Source organism: Thunnus thynnus, chromosome 18 (genome assembly GCF_963924715.1).
Source record: "Thunnus thynnus chromosome 18, fThuThy2.1, whole genome shotgun sequence".
Classification (NCBI taxonomy): domain Eukaryota; kingdom Metazoa; phylum Chordata; class Actinopteri; order Scombriformes; family Scombridae; genus Thunnus; species Thunnus thynnus.
Genome location: NC_089534.1, coordinates 5,174,257 through 5,192,814, shown reverse-complemented (window position 1 = coordinate 5,192,814; position 18,558 = coordinate 5,174,257). Strand labels below are relative to the sequence as shown.

At 37.7% G+C, this 18,558-nt stretch overlaps 1 protein-coding gene and 2 long non-coding RNA genes across 3 annotated transcripts; all 3 read right to left on the bottom strand.

Annotated features, from left to right (window-relative positions):
- Nucleotides 1-1,405: 1,405 nt before the first annotated feature.
- On the bottom strand, nucleotides 1,406-4,151 carry LOC137169330 (salivary glue protein Sgs-3-like). Its single transcript, XM_067572423.1, has 6 exons — nucleotides 3,882-4,151; nucleotides 3,353-3,658; nucleotides 3,167-3,253; nucleotides 3,041-3,069; nucleotides 2,391-2,459; nucleotides 1,406-2,171 (listed from the first exon to the last, which is right to left on the bottom strand). The coding sequence occupies exons 1-6, from the start codon at nucleotides 4,033-4,035 to the stop codon at nucleotides 2,043-2,045; spliced, it is 774 nt and encodes a 257-aa protein (XP_067428524.1). The 5' UTR covers nucleotides 4,036-4,151; the 3' UTR covers nucleotides 1,406-2,042.
- Nucleotides 4,152-12,351: 8,200 nt separating this feature from the next.
- Nucleotides 12,352-12,800, bottom strand: LOC137169112 (uncharacterized). The gene is made up of 2 exons (XR_010924403.1): nucleotides 12,770-12,800; nucleotides 12,352-12,595 (listed from the first exon to the last, which is right to left on the bottom strand). It is a non-coding gene; the product is annotated as an uncharacterized lncRNA (long non-coding RNA).
- A 99-nt stretch (nucleotides 12,801-12,899) lies between these two features.
- Nucleotides 12,900-17,886, bottom strand: LOC137169134 (uncharacterized). The gene is made up of 4 exons (XR_010924405.1): nucleotides 14,219-17,886; nucleotides 13,801-14,076; nucleotides 13,444-13,527; nucleotides 12,900-12,990 (listed from the first exon to the last, which is right to left on the bottom strand). It is a non-coding gene; the product is annotated as an uncharacterized lncRNA (long non-coding RNA).
- Nucleotides 17,887-18,558: the final 672 nt, after the last annotated feature.

Genomic DNA, 18,558 nt, shown 5'->3' with positions numbered 1-18,558 from the left:
GCAGAAGAGAAGGAAGCTCTAAGGGTATGTAAGGTCTAGTCCTCAACTAAAATGGCCTTTTAAAATCTTGAGGAGCAAAAATCATCTTCTGAGTTGTGCATTAAAATAGTCCTTGACTTGAGATAATGTAGGTTAAAATAATCTGCTTTTAAAATGTGAAAACATTGTTTTCTCACGTACCGTGCACAGTTCCAGTACTAGCATTTAAAGACAAATGATTTCCCTTTAAATATTAGCCTATATTTTCTGTGCCACCCCATTGTTGGCCAAGAACATACCACATAACTGCAGTGTCCCATAAGTAAAAAGTAATTTAAATGATATTTTCAAACTGAATTAGAATTCTGTCGTGACAGGATTCATGCTGATGTTTGACAGCACACATGAACAGACAGGTGAAGAGTCAAACTTTGACTCTTGATGCTCATGATGCAACATGGTGATATTGCAGCAGCTGGGAAAGAACAGAGGAGATGATGTTTTAGTGGTCTGAGACCTGTTAGTTCCTCATTGTATATTTAAAGTCAGTTTTTCTGAGAACTGAACAGGAAGTATTTTGGTGAGAATGTGGGTACAACAGCAGTAGAGCTCTGGTGGTTTTAGCCTCTAATGATGACGCGATAAACACCACAACCACATGAAGCTCACAGTGACAGACAGGCCAAACTTTATCAAGACACCAGACAAAGAAACTACTTTCATCTCTGAAAATCATCACTGAGACCCCAGCAGTATGTTTCTGATGATAACTGGTGTGCCTGCTGGTTTGTGCTTGTCCCAGAAGTGTGTATGTGAATCAGTCATCACTAATAACCTACTTAGTGGTTACTTACTTTGTCTCCAGTAGGAGAGCTCTGTGTAAGGCAGATGCCACTGAGCATGTGCAGGAACATGGTTTTGTTTACAAAGCTTCACTAGCTTGTTATGCTACATATACTTGACTTTATACTAAAGTTATTTACATGTCAAGAGGTTGTGATATTCTAGCAAAGCACTGCAAACAGAACCTCGTTCCTGCACATGCTCAGTGGCCTTACACACATAACAAACAGCAACGAGAGTATGTGATGTATGTGAATGTGCTTTAATCTTTAACTCCTTTTACTAGATCTACAACCTCTTTAGATTTCTAAAAGTTTTCACTCATTCAGCTCTTTAAAATATGACTCTCAAGGGTGACATTTATTCAGTCCAAGTAAGGGATGTCACATGATCACATCCCACCTCTACTCAGTTTGACTTTTGACAGTTATGTTGAAGGTCTAAGGTCGTGACGAATGAAGGGAAATACACCAGGTTGTACTGAAAAAATCAATAATTTTATTAATTTTACTAATTTATTTTTAAGATATTGCAACAAAATATATTAATCAAATATATGAAATGTTCAGTCAGTAGGTCAGTGACACACAGCAGCCGCAGGGCAAAACACAAACCTCAGGGCCATGGCAAAGCCAGAGGGCAGTCACAACACAGTTTTACTATAACAAGGTAAACTGAACAGAGACATAAATTATAACACTCTAAACATTATCAGATACATGCTTAAAGAGAAAAAAATGATAAGAGGAAATAAAATAGCAGTGAGAATTAAGATTTTAACTTTCACTCAACACTAGTACAACCATCAATGAGCTCAATAAAGCGCCTGATAGTGAGTTCATTAAGGATATCAGAACTCACTACATCCCTTTCTGGACAAAAAGCTATTTACAGAAATACAACATAGAAGACAAAAACTATTAAAAATGATATCCAACAGGGAACCATTATAATACTGAAAAAAATTTTAAAATGCTCTTTATGTTATTCCCCTCATGTGTCAAGCACAGTCTGTTCTGCACACTGTAAATAACTGATTATTAGGATAAAATCTCTACAAAGTTTGGACAGTATAGACAAAATCCCCACAGAGATACAGTCTCTATTATGAAGTAAAGGGTAATTGACTGATATTCTGGGAATAAAAACTGTTTTTCTAATCAGAAAGCTTTAACTAATCAGTTATAATTTCAATGTAATGATATGAAGACTGTGGTCTATTATTTGTGGGGTTTGTTGACAGTAGCGTAGAGGTTACTGGGATCAGTGGAGGCTCCAGCAGAAGAAGAGGAAGCTTTCACAGTGCTGTAGGTCACTGCATCACCTTCATCATCACCATCACCACCAACCTGGGAAACAAAAGAGAAACAGCATCACACATAAATTACACATAATGACATGAAAAAGCATAACAACATAACTCAACAGGAGCTGAGAGATCTGAAAGTCATTATTTTGCTTCTATTTAATAACTGAAATACAATAAATATTCTTTTCTTTTCTCCTTCCCGACAAAACTTTTTCCTTCATTCAGCAACAACACCAGTGTAACCAAACACTCAGCTTACCCGGGCTTTACTGTTGGTCTTCTTGGTGAAGCTGATGGAGACGTAGGAAACACCATCTTCAGGATCAGCCTACACAGTGAAGACAACATGATGGCTGCTCAGTAACATGTGGATTTATACTGACTCACTCTTCTAATCTTATTTTATTCTCTCTCAAAGAAGGAAATTAGGCTCAAAAGTCACCATGTCATATTTTGCAGAACAAATATGTACAAAACTGAGTATATACTGTTATAATGTCAGACGTCTATGTTAATATGTTAAACATAATCAAAGTTCCAAAACATGAGGTGAACGTATGTAGAAATACTCCCTAAAAGTCAAAAGTCAGCCTCAGTAACTCAGTCAGAGTTACTTCTACTTCCCCATCAAACTGACGTCACATCGTTTGAAAAATTGTACTTGAAAAGTTCACATTTTAAGGAAAAAACAAGAAAAAGATGTGAAATCTGACCACTACTGTTTGTTTACATAGTGGAGCTGTTTTTAACAGTAAATCATGCAAAGATATTCCAGTAGAACCCCAGAATATAAATATAGACCTGAATATGTGCTGAATATGTCCTCTTTAAAACAAAATACTACAACCACTGGTTTTCTCTAAAAAAAATAACTGTATAAACATTTAATAATTCAGTTTGTGAACTCACAATGTTTTCATCCATCTGTGTTTTCTTCCCTGAAAAGACAAAAGAATCGAGTTTAGCTTCCACAGTGAAAATCCAGGTTTATCAAAATGTCTTGTTTATGAAAGTTTCATCTGTCAGTGTTCTCACCTTTAGTTTTCTTCCATCTGATGATCACCAAAACAATTATTAAGAGTGATGCTAAACCCACAGCCACGATGATGAACTTTGCCCAATCTGGAAAATATTAGAAACATTTTGACTGCATAGTTCTGTTCTGTTCAAAATCCTGATCAAAAGAGAGAAAGAGAGAGATACAAGTTATTAAGTCTCTACCTGGTTGTTTTGTTGGAGTATCAGTGGTTTTAGGTGCTGTTTGGTTCATCTTTGACTTTGTGCTCTTTTCCATTGTTATTGTTGTTGATTTCATTGTTGGTGTTGATGTAGTTGTTGGTAAATTTGTTGTTGTTGATTTTATTGATGTTGATTTTGTTTTTGTTAATTTTGTTGTTGTTGTTGTTGTTGTTGTTGTTGTTGTTGTTGTTGTTGTTGTTGTTGTTGCTGATGATGATGATGATGATGATGATGATGATGTTTTCATTGGTGTTGATTTTGTTGCTGCGGCTCTTTTAGTGTCCTCACCTGGACATATGAAAAAAGAACAAGAATGTGTTGTATTTTCATGCAGCTTCTGTTGCTTTTCTCATTTATTCTTATTGGTGTTGATGTTGTGTATTTTGCTGCTGTTTTTGCATTCTCAACTTGACAAATTAAATCCCAAAAACCCAACAAAATGTGGTGATAAAAACCCCATAATAACCATCTACAAACAAAAAAGAGAAACTAAATGAGGCAGATTTCTCACCTGAAGACTGAGGGCTGAAGGCAAACAGCTGCACTTTTCCAGTGTTTTTATCTGTCACGTTACACTTGAATGACTCAGGATACTTTGACATCTCAGCAAGATGGGAAGTTGTAAAGTTCACAGTGGCAAAGCAAGAAGACTGTGACTCCTTCATGTGATGAGTGTTCACATCCGAAACATTACCCTCATACACCCACTTCACTGTCTGACTACACTGTTCATATGTCGACACAGAGCAGTTTAACGTCACCTCATCAGTGTCCTTATGTTCAGTCACTGGTGAAGATGGAGATATTGTGAGAGAAAGACAACAAGAGTAAAATTAACTTCATCACTGTAATCATAATTATTGTAATGTTTCAGTATATTGTTCTAACAAGACAGTTTGAACTGAAAACATTATGATGTAAATACTCACTGGTAACAACAGACAGATAAACCAGAGAGCCTTGACCTGGTTGTATTATTGATTTGTACTGTCTGCAGGTGTAATAACCAACATCCTCAACTGTGACCTTCTTTATAACCAGAGAACAGTTCGCTGTAACACTCAGTCTGTCTGATTTAGCTTTGGCATTTTTACCAATCTGCCCAAGTTCAATAGGCTTTACTTTTGCTCTCCTTGTATGACTAAAGATCCAGGTAGTACTGTAACATTTATCCTGATCAGTCATCACATTTTCACAAGACAAAGTGACTTCATCTCCATCTCTGACAGTGATGTAGAGGGAAGTTTGTCCAGTTACTGCTGTTGAGAATTTGAGAGAGAAATGTGATAAATGAACTGAAATAAGAATATGACTGTAGTGTGAATGTTAAAAACAAACAGCATATTTGACTGTCTCAGTAAAATGAAAGTTATTCAATAAAGTACAATAAGGTAATAATGCAGGTTTTTACCTATAAACTGAAGCCCCAGTATCAGAAATAAAGATATTTTAATCCATCTGAGTTCAACCATCATGCTTCTCTGTCTTTCTCTCTGTCTTCTTCTCTCGCTCTTAGCTCTCAAATGTCCTTATTACTGCTTCATACAGAGAAATACACTGTCTACTTCCTGTCATGAGTAAAGTTTCTCTTCCTCATTGTTGTGGTTTCAGTCTATTTTTCTCACTCACAACTTTTTGTAGGCGGAGAATGTTAGCTTCTCTTATCTTTAAATTTGAAAGTTTTTGCATTTTATGAGCAAGGTGGCGTTCACATCTGCAGTATCTTATATAATCTTAGAAATCTATAAAATATCCAAGAGTAGCCAAGAGTAAATACATAAAGAATTAGATATTGTAGTTAAGGCTGAACTTCTCCACCCACCACCAAGGCCACAACACACTTCCTGTATTTCAAAGTTTACAATCATGACCTCATCATATAATGCTTTTAAAATGTTAAACACTTGTTTTCTCACATCCTGTGCACAGGACCAGTATTTGCATTCAAAGACAAATGATTTCCCTTTAATAATTACCCAACAGTACCCCAATAGTGGTTAAGAACATACCACATAACTGCAATGTCCAATAAGTAAAAAGTAGTATAAAGTATGTTTTGAAACTGAATTAGGATTCTGTTGTGACAGGATTCATGTTGATGATTGACAGCACACATGAACAGACAGGTGAAGAGTCAAACTTTGACTCTTGATGCTCAACATGGCGCAACATGGTGATACTGCAGCAGCTGGGAAAGAACAGATAAGATGATGTTTTAGTGGTCTGAGACCTGTTATTTCCTCTTTGTATCTTTGAAGTAAATGTTCGTGAGAACTGAGGGGGAAGTGTTTTGGTGAGAATGTGGGTACAACAGCAGCAGAGCTCTGGAGGTTTTAGCCTCAACACACCACAACCACACGAGGCTCACAGTAACAGACAGGCCAAACTTTATCAAAGCACCAGACAAAAAGACCACTTTCATCTCTGAACATCATCACTGAGACCCCAGCAGTACGTTTCTGATGATAACTGGTGTGCTTGCTGGTTTGTGCTTGTCCCAGAAGTGTGTATGTAAATCAATCATCACTAATAACCTACTTAGTGGTTACTTATTTTGTCTCCAGTAGGAGAGCTCTGTGTAAGGCAGATGCCACTGAGCATGTGCAGGAACATTGTTTTGTTTACAGAGCTTCACTAGCTTGTTGTGCAACATATACTTGACTAAAGTTATTTACATGTCAAGAGGTTGTGATATTCTAGCAAAGCACTGCAAACAGAATCGCATTCCCACACATGCTAAATGGCCTTACACACATAAACAGCAACAAGAAGAGTGTGTGATGTATGTATGTATAATCTTTAACTCTAAAATCATGCACCAAACTAAAAATATTAACTTTTACTAGATCTACAACGTATTTAAATTTCTTACAGATTTCACTCATTCAGCTCTTTAAAGTAAGACTCAAGGGTATTGCTATTTATTCAGTCCAAGTAAGGGATGTCACATGATCACATCCCACCTCTGCTCAGTTTGCCTTTTGACAGTTATGTTGAGGGTCTTAGGCCATGACAAATGAAGAGAAATACACAAGGTTGTACAGAAAAAATCAATCAGTTACATTTCTTTTAAGAAATTGCAACAAAATATATTAATCAAATATATGAAATGTTTAGTCAGTAGATCAGTGATGTTGGTGAGTGGATATGTGAATGTGTAGTCTTGTATGGTGTGAACTAAAGAGAAGTGCAACAAAACCAAACAAGCAAAAGAAAACATGAAATGACAGAAGGAAGGAGTAAGGATGGCTGATCCTAAATACATCCTGGATGGACTGGTCAGGTGCACCTAATTGCACTAATACAGTCTCTGACACACAGCAGCCGCAGGGCAAAACACAAACCTCAAGGCCATAGCAAAGCCAGAGAGCTGTCACAACACAAGGCAAACTGAACAGAGACATAAATCATAACACTCTAAACATTATCAGATACATTCGTAAAGAGAAGAAATGATAAGACGAAATAAAAAAACAGTGAGAACTAAGATTTTAACATTCACTCAATGCTAGCACAACCATCAATGAGCTTAATAAAGTGCCTGATAGTGAGTTCATTAAGGATATTCACTTATAACGGGTGTTTTCCCTACCACATTTTAGCAAGCCCGAGTCACCCCGCTGCTCAAAAAACCTACACTCAATCCCGCCCAGGTTGAAAACTACAGGCGGGTTTCACTCCTGCCCTTCCTGTCAAAAATACTTGAGCACACAGTCTTTAACCAATTCTCTGAATTCCTTTCTGAGAACAACCTGTATGACCCGAATCAGTCCAGCTTTAAGCAGGGTCACTCTACTGAGACTGTGCTCCTGTCAGTTATGGAATCACTACGCTCAGCTAGAGCTGCAGGTCAGGCCTTTTGCTGCTGGACCTATCAGCTACCTTTGATACAGTTAACCACCACAGGACTGGTTCATGTCCTACCTGTCAGGGAGATATTTTATAGTATCTTGGAGGGGAGAAGTGTCCAAACTGCAACCCACTGGGGTTCTTCAAGGATCAGTGCTCGGTCCACTTCTTTTCTCATTATACACAACCTCATTTGGCGCAATCATCCACTCCCATGGTTTCTCATACCATTGCTATGCTGACGACACCCAGCTCTTCCTGTCATTCCCGCCAGAAGACCACACAGTCTTGGCTAGGATCTCGTTATGCCTTGCTGATATATCAGCATGGATGAAGGAACGCCACCTTCAAGACAACCTCTCTAAGACCGAGATCTTTGTCAACCTAGCCAGTCCCTCCGTACAACAAAACATCAGCATCCAGCTCGAATCAACCCAACTCATGCCCACAAAGTCTGCCCAGAACTCGGGTGTCATGATCGATGACCAGCTAACCTTTAAGGTTCACATGGCCTCAGTCACTCAGTCATGTCCATTTGCCCTGTACAACATCAGGAAGATCAGACCCTACCTGTCTGAGCATGCAGCACAAGTCCTGGTACAGGCTCTCGTAATATCATGCACTGACTACTGCAACTCCTTACTGGCAGGCCTCCCCGCATGCACATTCAAACCTCTGCAGATAATCCAGGACATGGCGGCACGTCTGGTCTTCAACCAGCCCAAAACAGCACATGTCACTCCGCTAATCAGATCCCTCCGCTGGATCCAGGTTGCTGTCCACATGACAAATTCAAAACCCTGACATCCGCTTACAAAACATTAACTAAAATGGGTCCTGCCTACCTGAACTCCATCATTCAGGTCTACACTCCCTCCCGCTCACTACGCTCTGCCAACGAAAGGCGCCTGGTACCACCACTACAACAGGGCCCTAAGTCGCTAGCTAGACTCTTCTCCTCTGTAGTTCCCCAGTGGTGGAAAGAGTTACCTAACTCTGTTCGATCTGAAGAGTCCCTCTCAATTTTTAAGAAAAGACTAAAGACCCAGCTTGCCTTGCTGCACTGCCTGTGGGCATCTACGTCCAATCAGACTCTATCTTAAGCTTTATGGCCCTTACTCATGTTGTTGTCTCCTGACTAGATCCCTGCTTGTGTTTGGATAAAAGCGTTTGCTAAATGAAAAATGTAGATGTAAATATTTAAACTTGTCCCTCTCTCAACAAAAAGTCCAGAACGACAGTCAAACAGTATATCATTATAATACTGAAAAAACCTAAAATGCTTTTTTGTCTTTCCCTTCATGTGTCAAGCACAGTCAGTTCTGCACACTGTAAAAAACTTATTATTAGTATAAAATCTCTATGAGGTTTGGACAGCATATACAAATTCCCCACAGAGATACAGTATCTATTATGAAGTAAAGCTTAATTGGCTGGGATGCTGGGAATAAAAACTGGTTTTCTCATCAGAAAGCTTCAACTCATCAGTTATAAATTAAATGTAATGATATGAACACTGTGGTCTGTTATTTGTTGGGTTAGTTGATGGTAGCATAGACGTTGTTGGGATCAGTGGAGGCTCCAGCAGAAGAGGAGGAAGCTTTCACAGTGCTGTAGATCACTGCATCACCTTCATCATCACCATCACCACAAATCTGGGAAATGAAAAGGAAACAGCATCACTCATAAATTACATAGGAAAAATCGTGCTTCTCTGTCTTTCTCTCTAGCTGTGTCTCAAATCACATACTTCTGCTGGTACACTTTCATGTAGTACACTGTGTACAGGGTAGTGTTGTCTCAAATCAAACACAGCCGTTGTGCACTTACCGGAAATGACGGTCGGAAATTAGCATTAGCTAGCGTTAGCATTCGCGTTATCGTTCGCTCTACCAAATCATTAAAGACTGCTACATTAACCCAATAAACATACTGATGGCTTATATCCGAAAACAGTATAGTGGTGCTTAATTCTAAAAAACACATGTATAACTTACATTTGTATAATGTGGCGATGTTTACCGTTGTTACAATGTACCCGCCACCATTTCCAGTTTGAAAAGTGGTCCCTCCCCTTACACTACTTAGCCGAGATGGCGACCATTGTGGGCGAGAAGTGTCCATAGTTCCACACTCAACTTTTAGACCATTTTGAGTGTACCATCTGGGTACTCACAGTGCACTGCATTTTTTCATACTTCTCAGTGTGAACACACTCAAAATGTTAAGTGTAAGTACAGAAGTATGCGATTTGAGACACAGCATCTGTCTTCTTCTCTTGCTCTTAGCTCTCAAAATATCCTTATTAGTGCTTCATACAGAGAAATGTCTACTTCCTGTCATGAGTAAAGTGTCTCTTCCTCATTGAAGCTTCAATCTAATTTTCTCACTCGTAAGTTGTCAACTTTTTGTAGATGGAGCATATTAGCTTCTCTTCTCTTTAATTCGAACGTTTTTGCATTTTATGAGCAAGTTGGTGCTCACATCTGCAGTATCTTATGTAATCCTATAAATCTATAAAATATCTTATGTTATAGGAAGACAAGAGTAAATACTTAAAGGATTAGATATTGGAGGAGTTAAGGGTGAATGTCTCCACCACTCACCAACAGCTCGTCAAGTAATGCTTTTAAAATGTTACAACATAGTTTTCTCACATCCTGTGTGCAATAGCAGTATTTGCTTTTTAAGGCAAATGATTTCCCTTTAACAAAAGGCATTTTCTGTCTTTTTCCTCCCCAATATTGGTTAATATTGGTTATGTCCACCTCTCTACTCTTTTGACACTCAAATAAATGTTTGTGATAAATAAATATTAAAAAGTTCCATTTTCAGGAGACCAGCTTAAGTCGAGTTTGTGGGAGGAGCAATAATTAAACAAACATTGTCAAAATTTGCTTTCTAACTTTGCTGCAAGAACCCAAAATTGAGACAGACAGGCCATATATATATATATATATATATATATATATATCACTCTCAGCAAACATGTTAAAAACAATTGAAAATGAAAGTTACTGAAAAATGACTTTGTATGTACAAATAATGACAGAACAAAGAACTCCTGCAGACTTTCTTCTGTACTTGCAATTAGAGAAGGATTATTGGGAACAATGTTTCTGTACACAGACCTTCATCAGGTTATATCACAAGACAAAAGGAGAGACCATCTTAAATAGGTTGGTTGACCCACGTGGACCAATCAGGTCACACAACAGAATATCACTCATTTAATCAAGCATCATACAAAATCACATCATGGCTCTCTATGCTGACAGTATAAATAGACAAAGAAATACAAAATGCACATTACACATATCTTAAAATGTACACAGTCACGACAAAAAAAGCTACCTTTTAAAAGACAAACATACACAGTATTTTCAATTTCTAATTCAAATCTGGTTGGAGCTTGAAAAAACTGTCTCCTAGAATCTGTCCCTGGACAAGAAAGGTGAAGAGACAGAATTAGAGAAAAAAAAATATTATATATATATATATATTTAAGAGGACACCAATACGGAAATGAAGACAAAAATGTCTAGTAATAAATAATTCATTCAAGATGAGTCTAAAATAGATGGTATATCAAAAAATCCCCTGTCATAACATCACATTAAGAAGTAGCTCATCATTCAAACTCTTGGGTGACAAGATCTGTACAATAAAGATCCAAAAAGCTTCATGTTCTTTTAACAAGTCATGATCACCTCTCTACACAGTAGGCTGACTTTTTCAATGCCACAAAAACATAAAATTGAAATGTCATGTTTTGCATCATTGATATGTACAACTACAGGATAATCTCTGTCATTCCTACGTTTAGCACTTTTATGTTCGCTTATACCTTGTTTCAGCTTTCTGGTTGTTTTGCCTACATACACTAGACCACATAGACAACATAGCATGTATTCAACATGTGTGGAAGCACAAATAATGCAACTTTTTATTGGAAATACTTTGTTCGTGTGAGGACGACAAAAACTGTTAATTTTGTAACCATCTGGTAGGGAGCATAAAAGCTTCTGTTGTGTAGGTTGCGTAGTCTTGTGATGTGCAAAATCAGCATGGACCAGTAGGTCTCTCAAGTTTTCCCCCCATTTGTACACAAAAAGTGGCAGATCTTTAAAAGATTGGGGCTAGTTCAGGGTCCGATTTTAAAATATGCCTATGTTTTCTAAAAACTGATTTTATGGCATGTGAGTGGGGAGAATAGGAGGTAATACAAGTTACAACACATCTCTTTTCTTTTTTCTCACTTTTTCTCAACAGTTGCCAGCAGGGTTTTCTCAATGCCGTTTCATAAGCCTTATTATCCATTCAGTAGGATACCCACGCTGGACAAATCTAGCTCTCATATCATTAGCTTGTTGTTTGCTGTTGGAAATCTTCGGTAGTATTGCATATTCTTCAGAGTCTAAAATATTGACTTTTGGAACGACCTCTCTTGAGTGAGGTGGGATGAAAACTGCTTGCTAACAAAAGAGTATTCTTGTCTGTTTCCTTACGCTATAAGGTAGTGGATACTGTGCCCTTGTTTTTTATGACCTACATATCCAAAAATTGCAAACACTGCAATCCATTGTCAATTTCAAGTTGCTATTAAAGCTATTCAATAAGGTGAAAAAATTAATGCAATTCATGATTTCTCTTGAAAAAACCAACAAACAGATTGGCATAATTAGGCAAACAAATAGACCCCATGCTCATCCCAGACACTTGTAAATAGAAATCTCCATTAAAGTAAAAATAATTGTTCTTCATGACAAGAGAAGCTAAATCAATGATGAACTAATTAGGCGGAACGACGTATTGTCCCAGTTCTGAAGATAAAAGTGTAAAGCCTCCAAAATACTGTCATGTGATATATTTGTATAAAGGCTGGCAATATCCAACATCACTAAGAGAGTATCATCAGATAAGTCAGTAAGACATGAAATGTTGTTAATATAATCAGTGGAATGTCTAATATATGCTGGTAAAGTGACAACTTATGGCTTAATAAAGAAATCAACAACATCTTACAGAAAGACCAATAATTAATTAGTCTGAGCTACTAAATACTGATAAAACGGAAACAAACAAACATGTAAAAAGCAATAAGTAAGAATTAAACATTTTTTTAAAAGATGAAAAGTTTGACAAGTGCTGTAGTTTAAAAAAGAATCACTCACCTAAACCCATCACAACACAAAATGATCTTTTTTGCCTAAACTACTCTGTAAAATCTGATGAAATGTTATTTAACTGCGGTGGACTCTGGTGAGTTGATGTTGGTGTGAAAGTTGTTGATCAGTGAAGTCTGACAGAAGCAGAAGGTTCTCCAACGTTTTCATACTTCACCGTACCTTCATCTCCATCTTCATGATTATGCACCTGTGAAAAACAACACAACACACCTGAGATTCTGAGATAAAACAGAACAAATAAACAACTTTTGTTTCAGACTAATACAGTCAACACTGTTTATTCTTATTGTATTTACAGAATCACAGTAAATAGTGAACTACCACAAACATAAACATTTGAATATTCAGTTTTAAAACTCACAGCATTGTCATCCATCTGTGTTTTGTTCCCTGAAAACACAAAAACAGAGTCGAGTTTAACTTCATCAGTAAAAATCCAGATTCATCAAAACTTCTTGTTTATAAAAGTTCTGTGAATGTTCTCACCTTTAGTTCTGGTCCATATGTTGACTGACACAACAGTTATTGAGAGAGCTGCTAAACCCACAGACACGATGATGAACCTCAACCGAACTGCAAAGTCTAAAACATTAAAAATATTTGTCACTGTTCAAACTCCTGCAGTTAAAAGATGAGAGAAATACAGTATATACAGCACTTGTGCTTTTTATAACCTGAAAAATGTTGCATTTATCACTGCTTCATTACAATATTAGTACAATATAGTTCAATATCTGAACTGAACTGTGAACTTTGGTGCTAAGTGTATGTTGCTACAAATAGGAAGCACCAAAAATACAAATCTACAAATGACATTTAGAAATATTTCTCTTCTATCTGTTTTGTACTTTAAACATTAAAGGCTGAGAGACAGAAAGAGAGAGAACAGTGAGCAACAACAAGGTTTGAGACTCAGACATGTGTGTGAACACACTGACTGAGATTAACTGAATAAGAGAATATCTCCACCCACAGCCAAGATTCAGTCTGACATTCATACTTTACACTCAGAGGTACAAGTTGTTAAATCACTACCTTGTTGTTTTGTTGATTTCATTGTTGGTGTTGATTTTGTTGTTGGTGTTGATTTTGTTGTTGCAGCTCTTTTAGTGTCCTCACCTGAACATATGAAAAAAGAACAACAGACAGAGAGATGAACTGGAACAAAAGAACATTGTTTGTATTTTCATGCAGATGCTGTTGCGTTTGGCTCAATTTATTTGCTTTTTTCCTTTATTCCTATTGGTGTTGATGTTTTGGGTTTTGTCTCTTTTCTTGCATCCTCAGCTGGACAAATTAAGTCTCAAAAAAACAACAAACTGTGGTGAGAAAATGCCACATAATTATCATCTACACACAAAAAAGAGAAACTAAATGAGAAAGATTTCTCACCTGAAGACTGAGGGTTGAAGGCAAACAGCTGCACTTTTCCAGGGTTTTTATCTGTCACGTTACACTTGAATGACTCAGAATACTTTGACATCTCAGCAAGATGGGAAGTTGTAAACATCACAGTGACAAAGCAAGAAGACTGTGACTTCTTCATGTGCTGAGTGTTCACATCCAAATAATTACCCTCATACACCCACTTCACTGTCTGTCTACACTGTCCATATGTCAACACAGAGCAGTTTAACGTCACCTTATCAGTGTTCTTGTGTTCAGTCACTGGTGAAGATGGAGATATTGTGAGAGAAAGACAACAAAAGTAAAATTAACTTCATCACTGTAATCATAATTATTGTAATGTTTCAGTATATTGTTCTAACAAGACAGTTTGAGCTGAAAACATTATGATGTAAATACTCACTGGTAACAACAGACAGATAAACATGAGAGTCTTGACCTTGTTGTTGTCCTGATTTGAACTGTCTGCAGGTGTAATAACCAACATCATCAAATGTGACCTTCTTTATAACCAGAGAACAGTTCGCTGTAACACTCAGTCTGTCTGATTTAGCTTTGGCATTTTCACCAATCTGCCCAAGGTCAATCAGCTCTATTGTTGCTGTGTTTCTTGAAGCACTGAAGATCCAGGTAGTACTGTCACATTTATCCTGATCAGTCATCACATTTTCACAAGATAAAGTGACTTCATCTCCATCTCTGACAGTGATGTAGAGGGAAGTTTGTCCAGTTACTGCTGTTGAGAATTTGAGAGAGAAATGTGATAAATGAACTAAAATAAGAATATGACTGTCAAGTCAAAATGGAGTTTCCATTAAGAAAAAAAAAGGAAGTGTCGGGACTAGAGGGGTAAAAAATTACATAAATAAATAATAAGGAAAATAATGGAAAAAATCCACAGACGAACAGAACATTCAAAAGCAAAACGGACAGTAACATTCTGTGGAGTGCCGCCTAGAGCTTTAAAAGTGTAACACGCAGAGTTACATGAAAAAGGGGCAGAGCAGTCCGGAAGAGAACAAATGGCACGCTAAAAACTCAAAGCTAGAAGATGTCATCAAAGGTCTCAACGGTGTTGTGAGGAACAGAAAGACTGTTCGGGGCTAATATGTCTGCAAAGTCCGGAGAGGCAGCCGGTAAGATGCAGAACTTTAAAGCGACTTGAGATAGTTTCCCTGGTGGAGACCGCTGCTGCTGCAGAGCTAAATTGGACTCATGCTAGTTTAATAGCACGGGCAATAATTTAACTCTTTAGTGTCCAAAAGTGCAAAATGGGTTGTTTGTTTCAGAGTGTTTAGTGTTTGTTAGTTGAAAATCTATTCGTGAACCTGTTAATGCTGGAAACGTGGATGATAAAAAGTATTAATTGCTGTTTTTTAATGCATTTGAAGTATTATGGTTGCTTAAAGGACTGCATAATTTGATATTATTCTAAATGAATATAAGTATAAAGTACTTTGTGCTAAACACTTATGTTGAAATGCAGTAAAATGCATGCAGGATCTGCTATTGAGCCAAGAGTGAGCATTGGGCTTTAATTTTATCCACATTTAATGTGAAAAAATGTGTTTACAAGTGCATATATAATTGTTTTTTGTTTTTTTTTCTGTTTGGTTTCTAAATTCAGGTTTTTCACCTAATGCAATGACAAGCTAAATTGCTTAGCCTGCCAAAATAAAAGGAGGAAAAAAGAAGCAGCTGTTTGGTCATTGAGTGCAATCCAGCTAAGATCTCCGAGTAGATACATCAATCCCTTTCAAGTGGGGAAGCCGCACAGAAACTAAGAACATAACTTGACAATGACTGTAGTGTGAATGTTAAAAACAAACAGCATAATTGATTGTCTCAGTAAAATAAAAGGTTATTCAATAAAGTACCATTGGTAATAATGCAGATTTTTGTATTTTACCTGTAATCTGAAGCCCCAGAATCAGAAATAAAGACATTTTAATCCGTCTGAGTCATAGACTGTATAAAAATATGGATGTAGTTACCGTGATGTCACCCGTTGGTTTCTGAAGAGCGGTTTTAAGCTCAAAGTGAGCCTCTCCGGCCATCACCATCTTGGCTGTGTGTGACTCTGCCTAACTCCCAGCCGATCAAAAACGGGCAAAGAGGCGGACCGAATGGCTGAAACAAGCCACCTAGCGGCTGGCGGACCTGTCACTCAAAGCAGCCATGTCCTTCATTATGCATAACTTTACGGCTTAATAAAATTTAAACGGGTGAGTTATAAAAAAATTCACCCCCCGCACAGTTGTCATGAAAGGGGAAATTAGCTATAGAGACCTAAATCGTTTTTTGTACCAGGCTTTAAACATGTTTATTTCTGCCCTAAAGTTGGACATTTTAACATGGGGGTCTATGGGGAATGACTCACTTTTGGAGCCTCAAGTGGCCATTCAAGGAACTGCAGTTTTTGGCACTTCCACATTGGCTTCATTTTTCAGCCCTGGAGGTTGCCGCTTGGTCTGATTTCAACCATCGTGCTTCTCTGTCTTTCTCTCTGTCTTCTTCTCTCACTCTTAGCTCTCAAAATGTACTTATTAGTGCTTCATACAGAGAAATTCACTGTCTACTTCCTGTCATGAATAAAATATCTTCCCCCCATTGTTGTGGCTTCAATTTATTTTTCTCACTTGTAAAGGACCAAGATTTTTGTAGGCGGAGCATATTCTTATCATTATATAGGGGTTAGACATTGTAGGAGTTAACAGTGAATGTCTCAAACCACTCACCACTAAGACCACTTCCTTTCCACTGCTGTATTTCAAACTACATCATGTTTATGATCATGATCTCATCATGTAAAGCTTTTAATATGTGAAAACATGGATGTAAGATGGTACAAATTTCACACTAACCTGCTGTGGGGCAAAGACATCTGCCTGGTTAAAAAGAAGAAGTACTTTATTGATCTCTGTGAGAATAATGATCTTCTGCATTTGACCCATCCTATACAGTGTTGAAAGTTCCACTATATGTGGCCGAGACAAACTCTATTCAAGCCTACTTTAAACTATTTTATTTAATTAAAGTTGGGGACAAAATTAACATAACTTAATGTCTTGCACCAGTTTCTGTACTAAATTAGAACTGAACCTTCAAGAATGATTACAATACAAATACAAACAAACATCACAAAACATAGGCAACCACCTGAAATTCTGAGGTAATACAGGAGCTGTGTTCATGCATCTTGTAGAAATCCTTCGATAACAATCTCAGAAAGTGAATAAGAAGAAGTTCAAAAGTTCCACGTACTCTGATGTAAGTGAGAGATAAAGAAAAGCTCACTATTTTGTGTAAAGTCATGTAACATCAGCATGAAGTTGTTGGATGTTTTGTAGATAGACAATATGTGGTAATACAAGGAAGAAGAGGTTGTAGAGATATCAAAAGTAAAGCCTAGAGACGTGCAGGAGGGGAGGCGATCCTGGATTCCTTGGGAGAGGAGGACGAGGCTTTTTCCTCGTGAGAGATCTCTTAGAGACTCTTTATTTTTTGTTTTTGTATTTTACTATTTTTGTAGTTTTAAATCGCTTGCTTTTTAAAACCAAATAAAACTGGTTTGTAATTTTATACACTCCAACCAAAGTTCCTGACTCGTGCTCATCTCTGAGATTCTCTGGTGTTTCTTTAAGGTAAGAAAAGACGCCTCCCTTTGGATAAGCTAACAGTAGTTTTGAAAATTGATTAGATTAAAAATTTATTGACTCTTGTTAAGTTAAAAATTAGTGCTGTTTACTAAATAATAGAGTAGTAATGGTTCAGGTTCAGTGCTAATATGCAGTTGTACATGTGTTAAAGGTAGGATTTCAATACAATATTAGGTTGAGGGTTTATAATTAGGAGTCTAATTGGCTAAACTGTTAGGGCTAGGGCTCTGAGGCTGCCCTATAAAACTGGGCAAGTGCCCTCGACCGACAGAGTGAGCCTCCTCCAGTGATGTCCTGTTAGTAGGCCATCCTGGAGTACTTTCAAACCTCCAACACCTATTGCACCTACACATTTCATTGAGACCCAGGCTGTCAGGACTTAGGTTCCCTAAGCAAGGCTAGGATGGTCGTGCGTGTAGATTTTGGGAATTACGTTCGATACCTAGGTCAGAGGTAGAGGACAGCTGTCAGTCAGTGCCTTATCCACACCGGCAGGGGGTATCGGTTATCTGTAGGACAGAAACCACTTCATGGCGCCCGAACAGGGACCTCTGAAGAGTTAAAAGAGGACCTGAAGACCTCCAGATGTTAAAAAACTGAACTCTACCTTGTTAGACATGTCACTCAAACGGTTACCTACGAAAGTAGCGGCACTAATATAGGGGAGGCCCTTAAACAACTTTAAATGGGAGTGAAACGCCCCGCAGTGATTCAGAGCAGAGTAACAACTGGCGGCAAAAGTTTCTAAGCCTGAAAGGTACCTGGTGAAGGAAAGGTACCACGGTGAAGGAAGGAAAAGAGTCTGAAATTTATACACTAAATGATCATTTTTATTTTTCCTCTACACCCCCAGATGTAAACTTAAGTTCCAATATTCAGGACAATTACACCCTCAGCTGGGTGGATGCAAATGTGTTCTGCCAAGCCCCGTTCAGTACTCAGGTTAGACAAACACCAGGAGTAACAAGCTCATGGAAGGGAAGTTACATTGATGCAGGTTATGATTGCATGAAAAGCAGCATTGAGACACTGTCTAGACAGATGGCAACTAATCATGTAACTGCAGATCACCAAATTCATCACA

Coding starts and splice junctions, on each gene's coding strand:
- LOC137169330 (XM_067572423.1), bottom strand. CDS start 4,035: ATGAAGGAGTCACAGTCTTCTTGCTTTGCCACTGTGAACTTTACAACT. Junction 2,460..3,040: donor CACAGATGGATGAAAACATT/GTGAGTTCACAA, acceptor TTCACTGTGTAG/GCTGATCCTGAAGATGGTGT. Junction 2,172..2,390: donor AGACCAACAGTAAAGCCCGG/GTAAGCTGAGTG, acceptor TTTGTTTCCCAG/GTTGGTGGTGATGGTGATGA.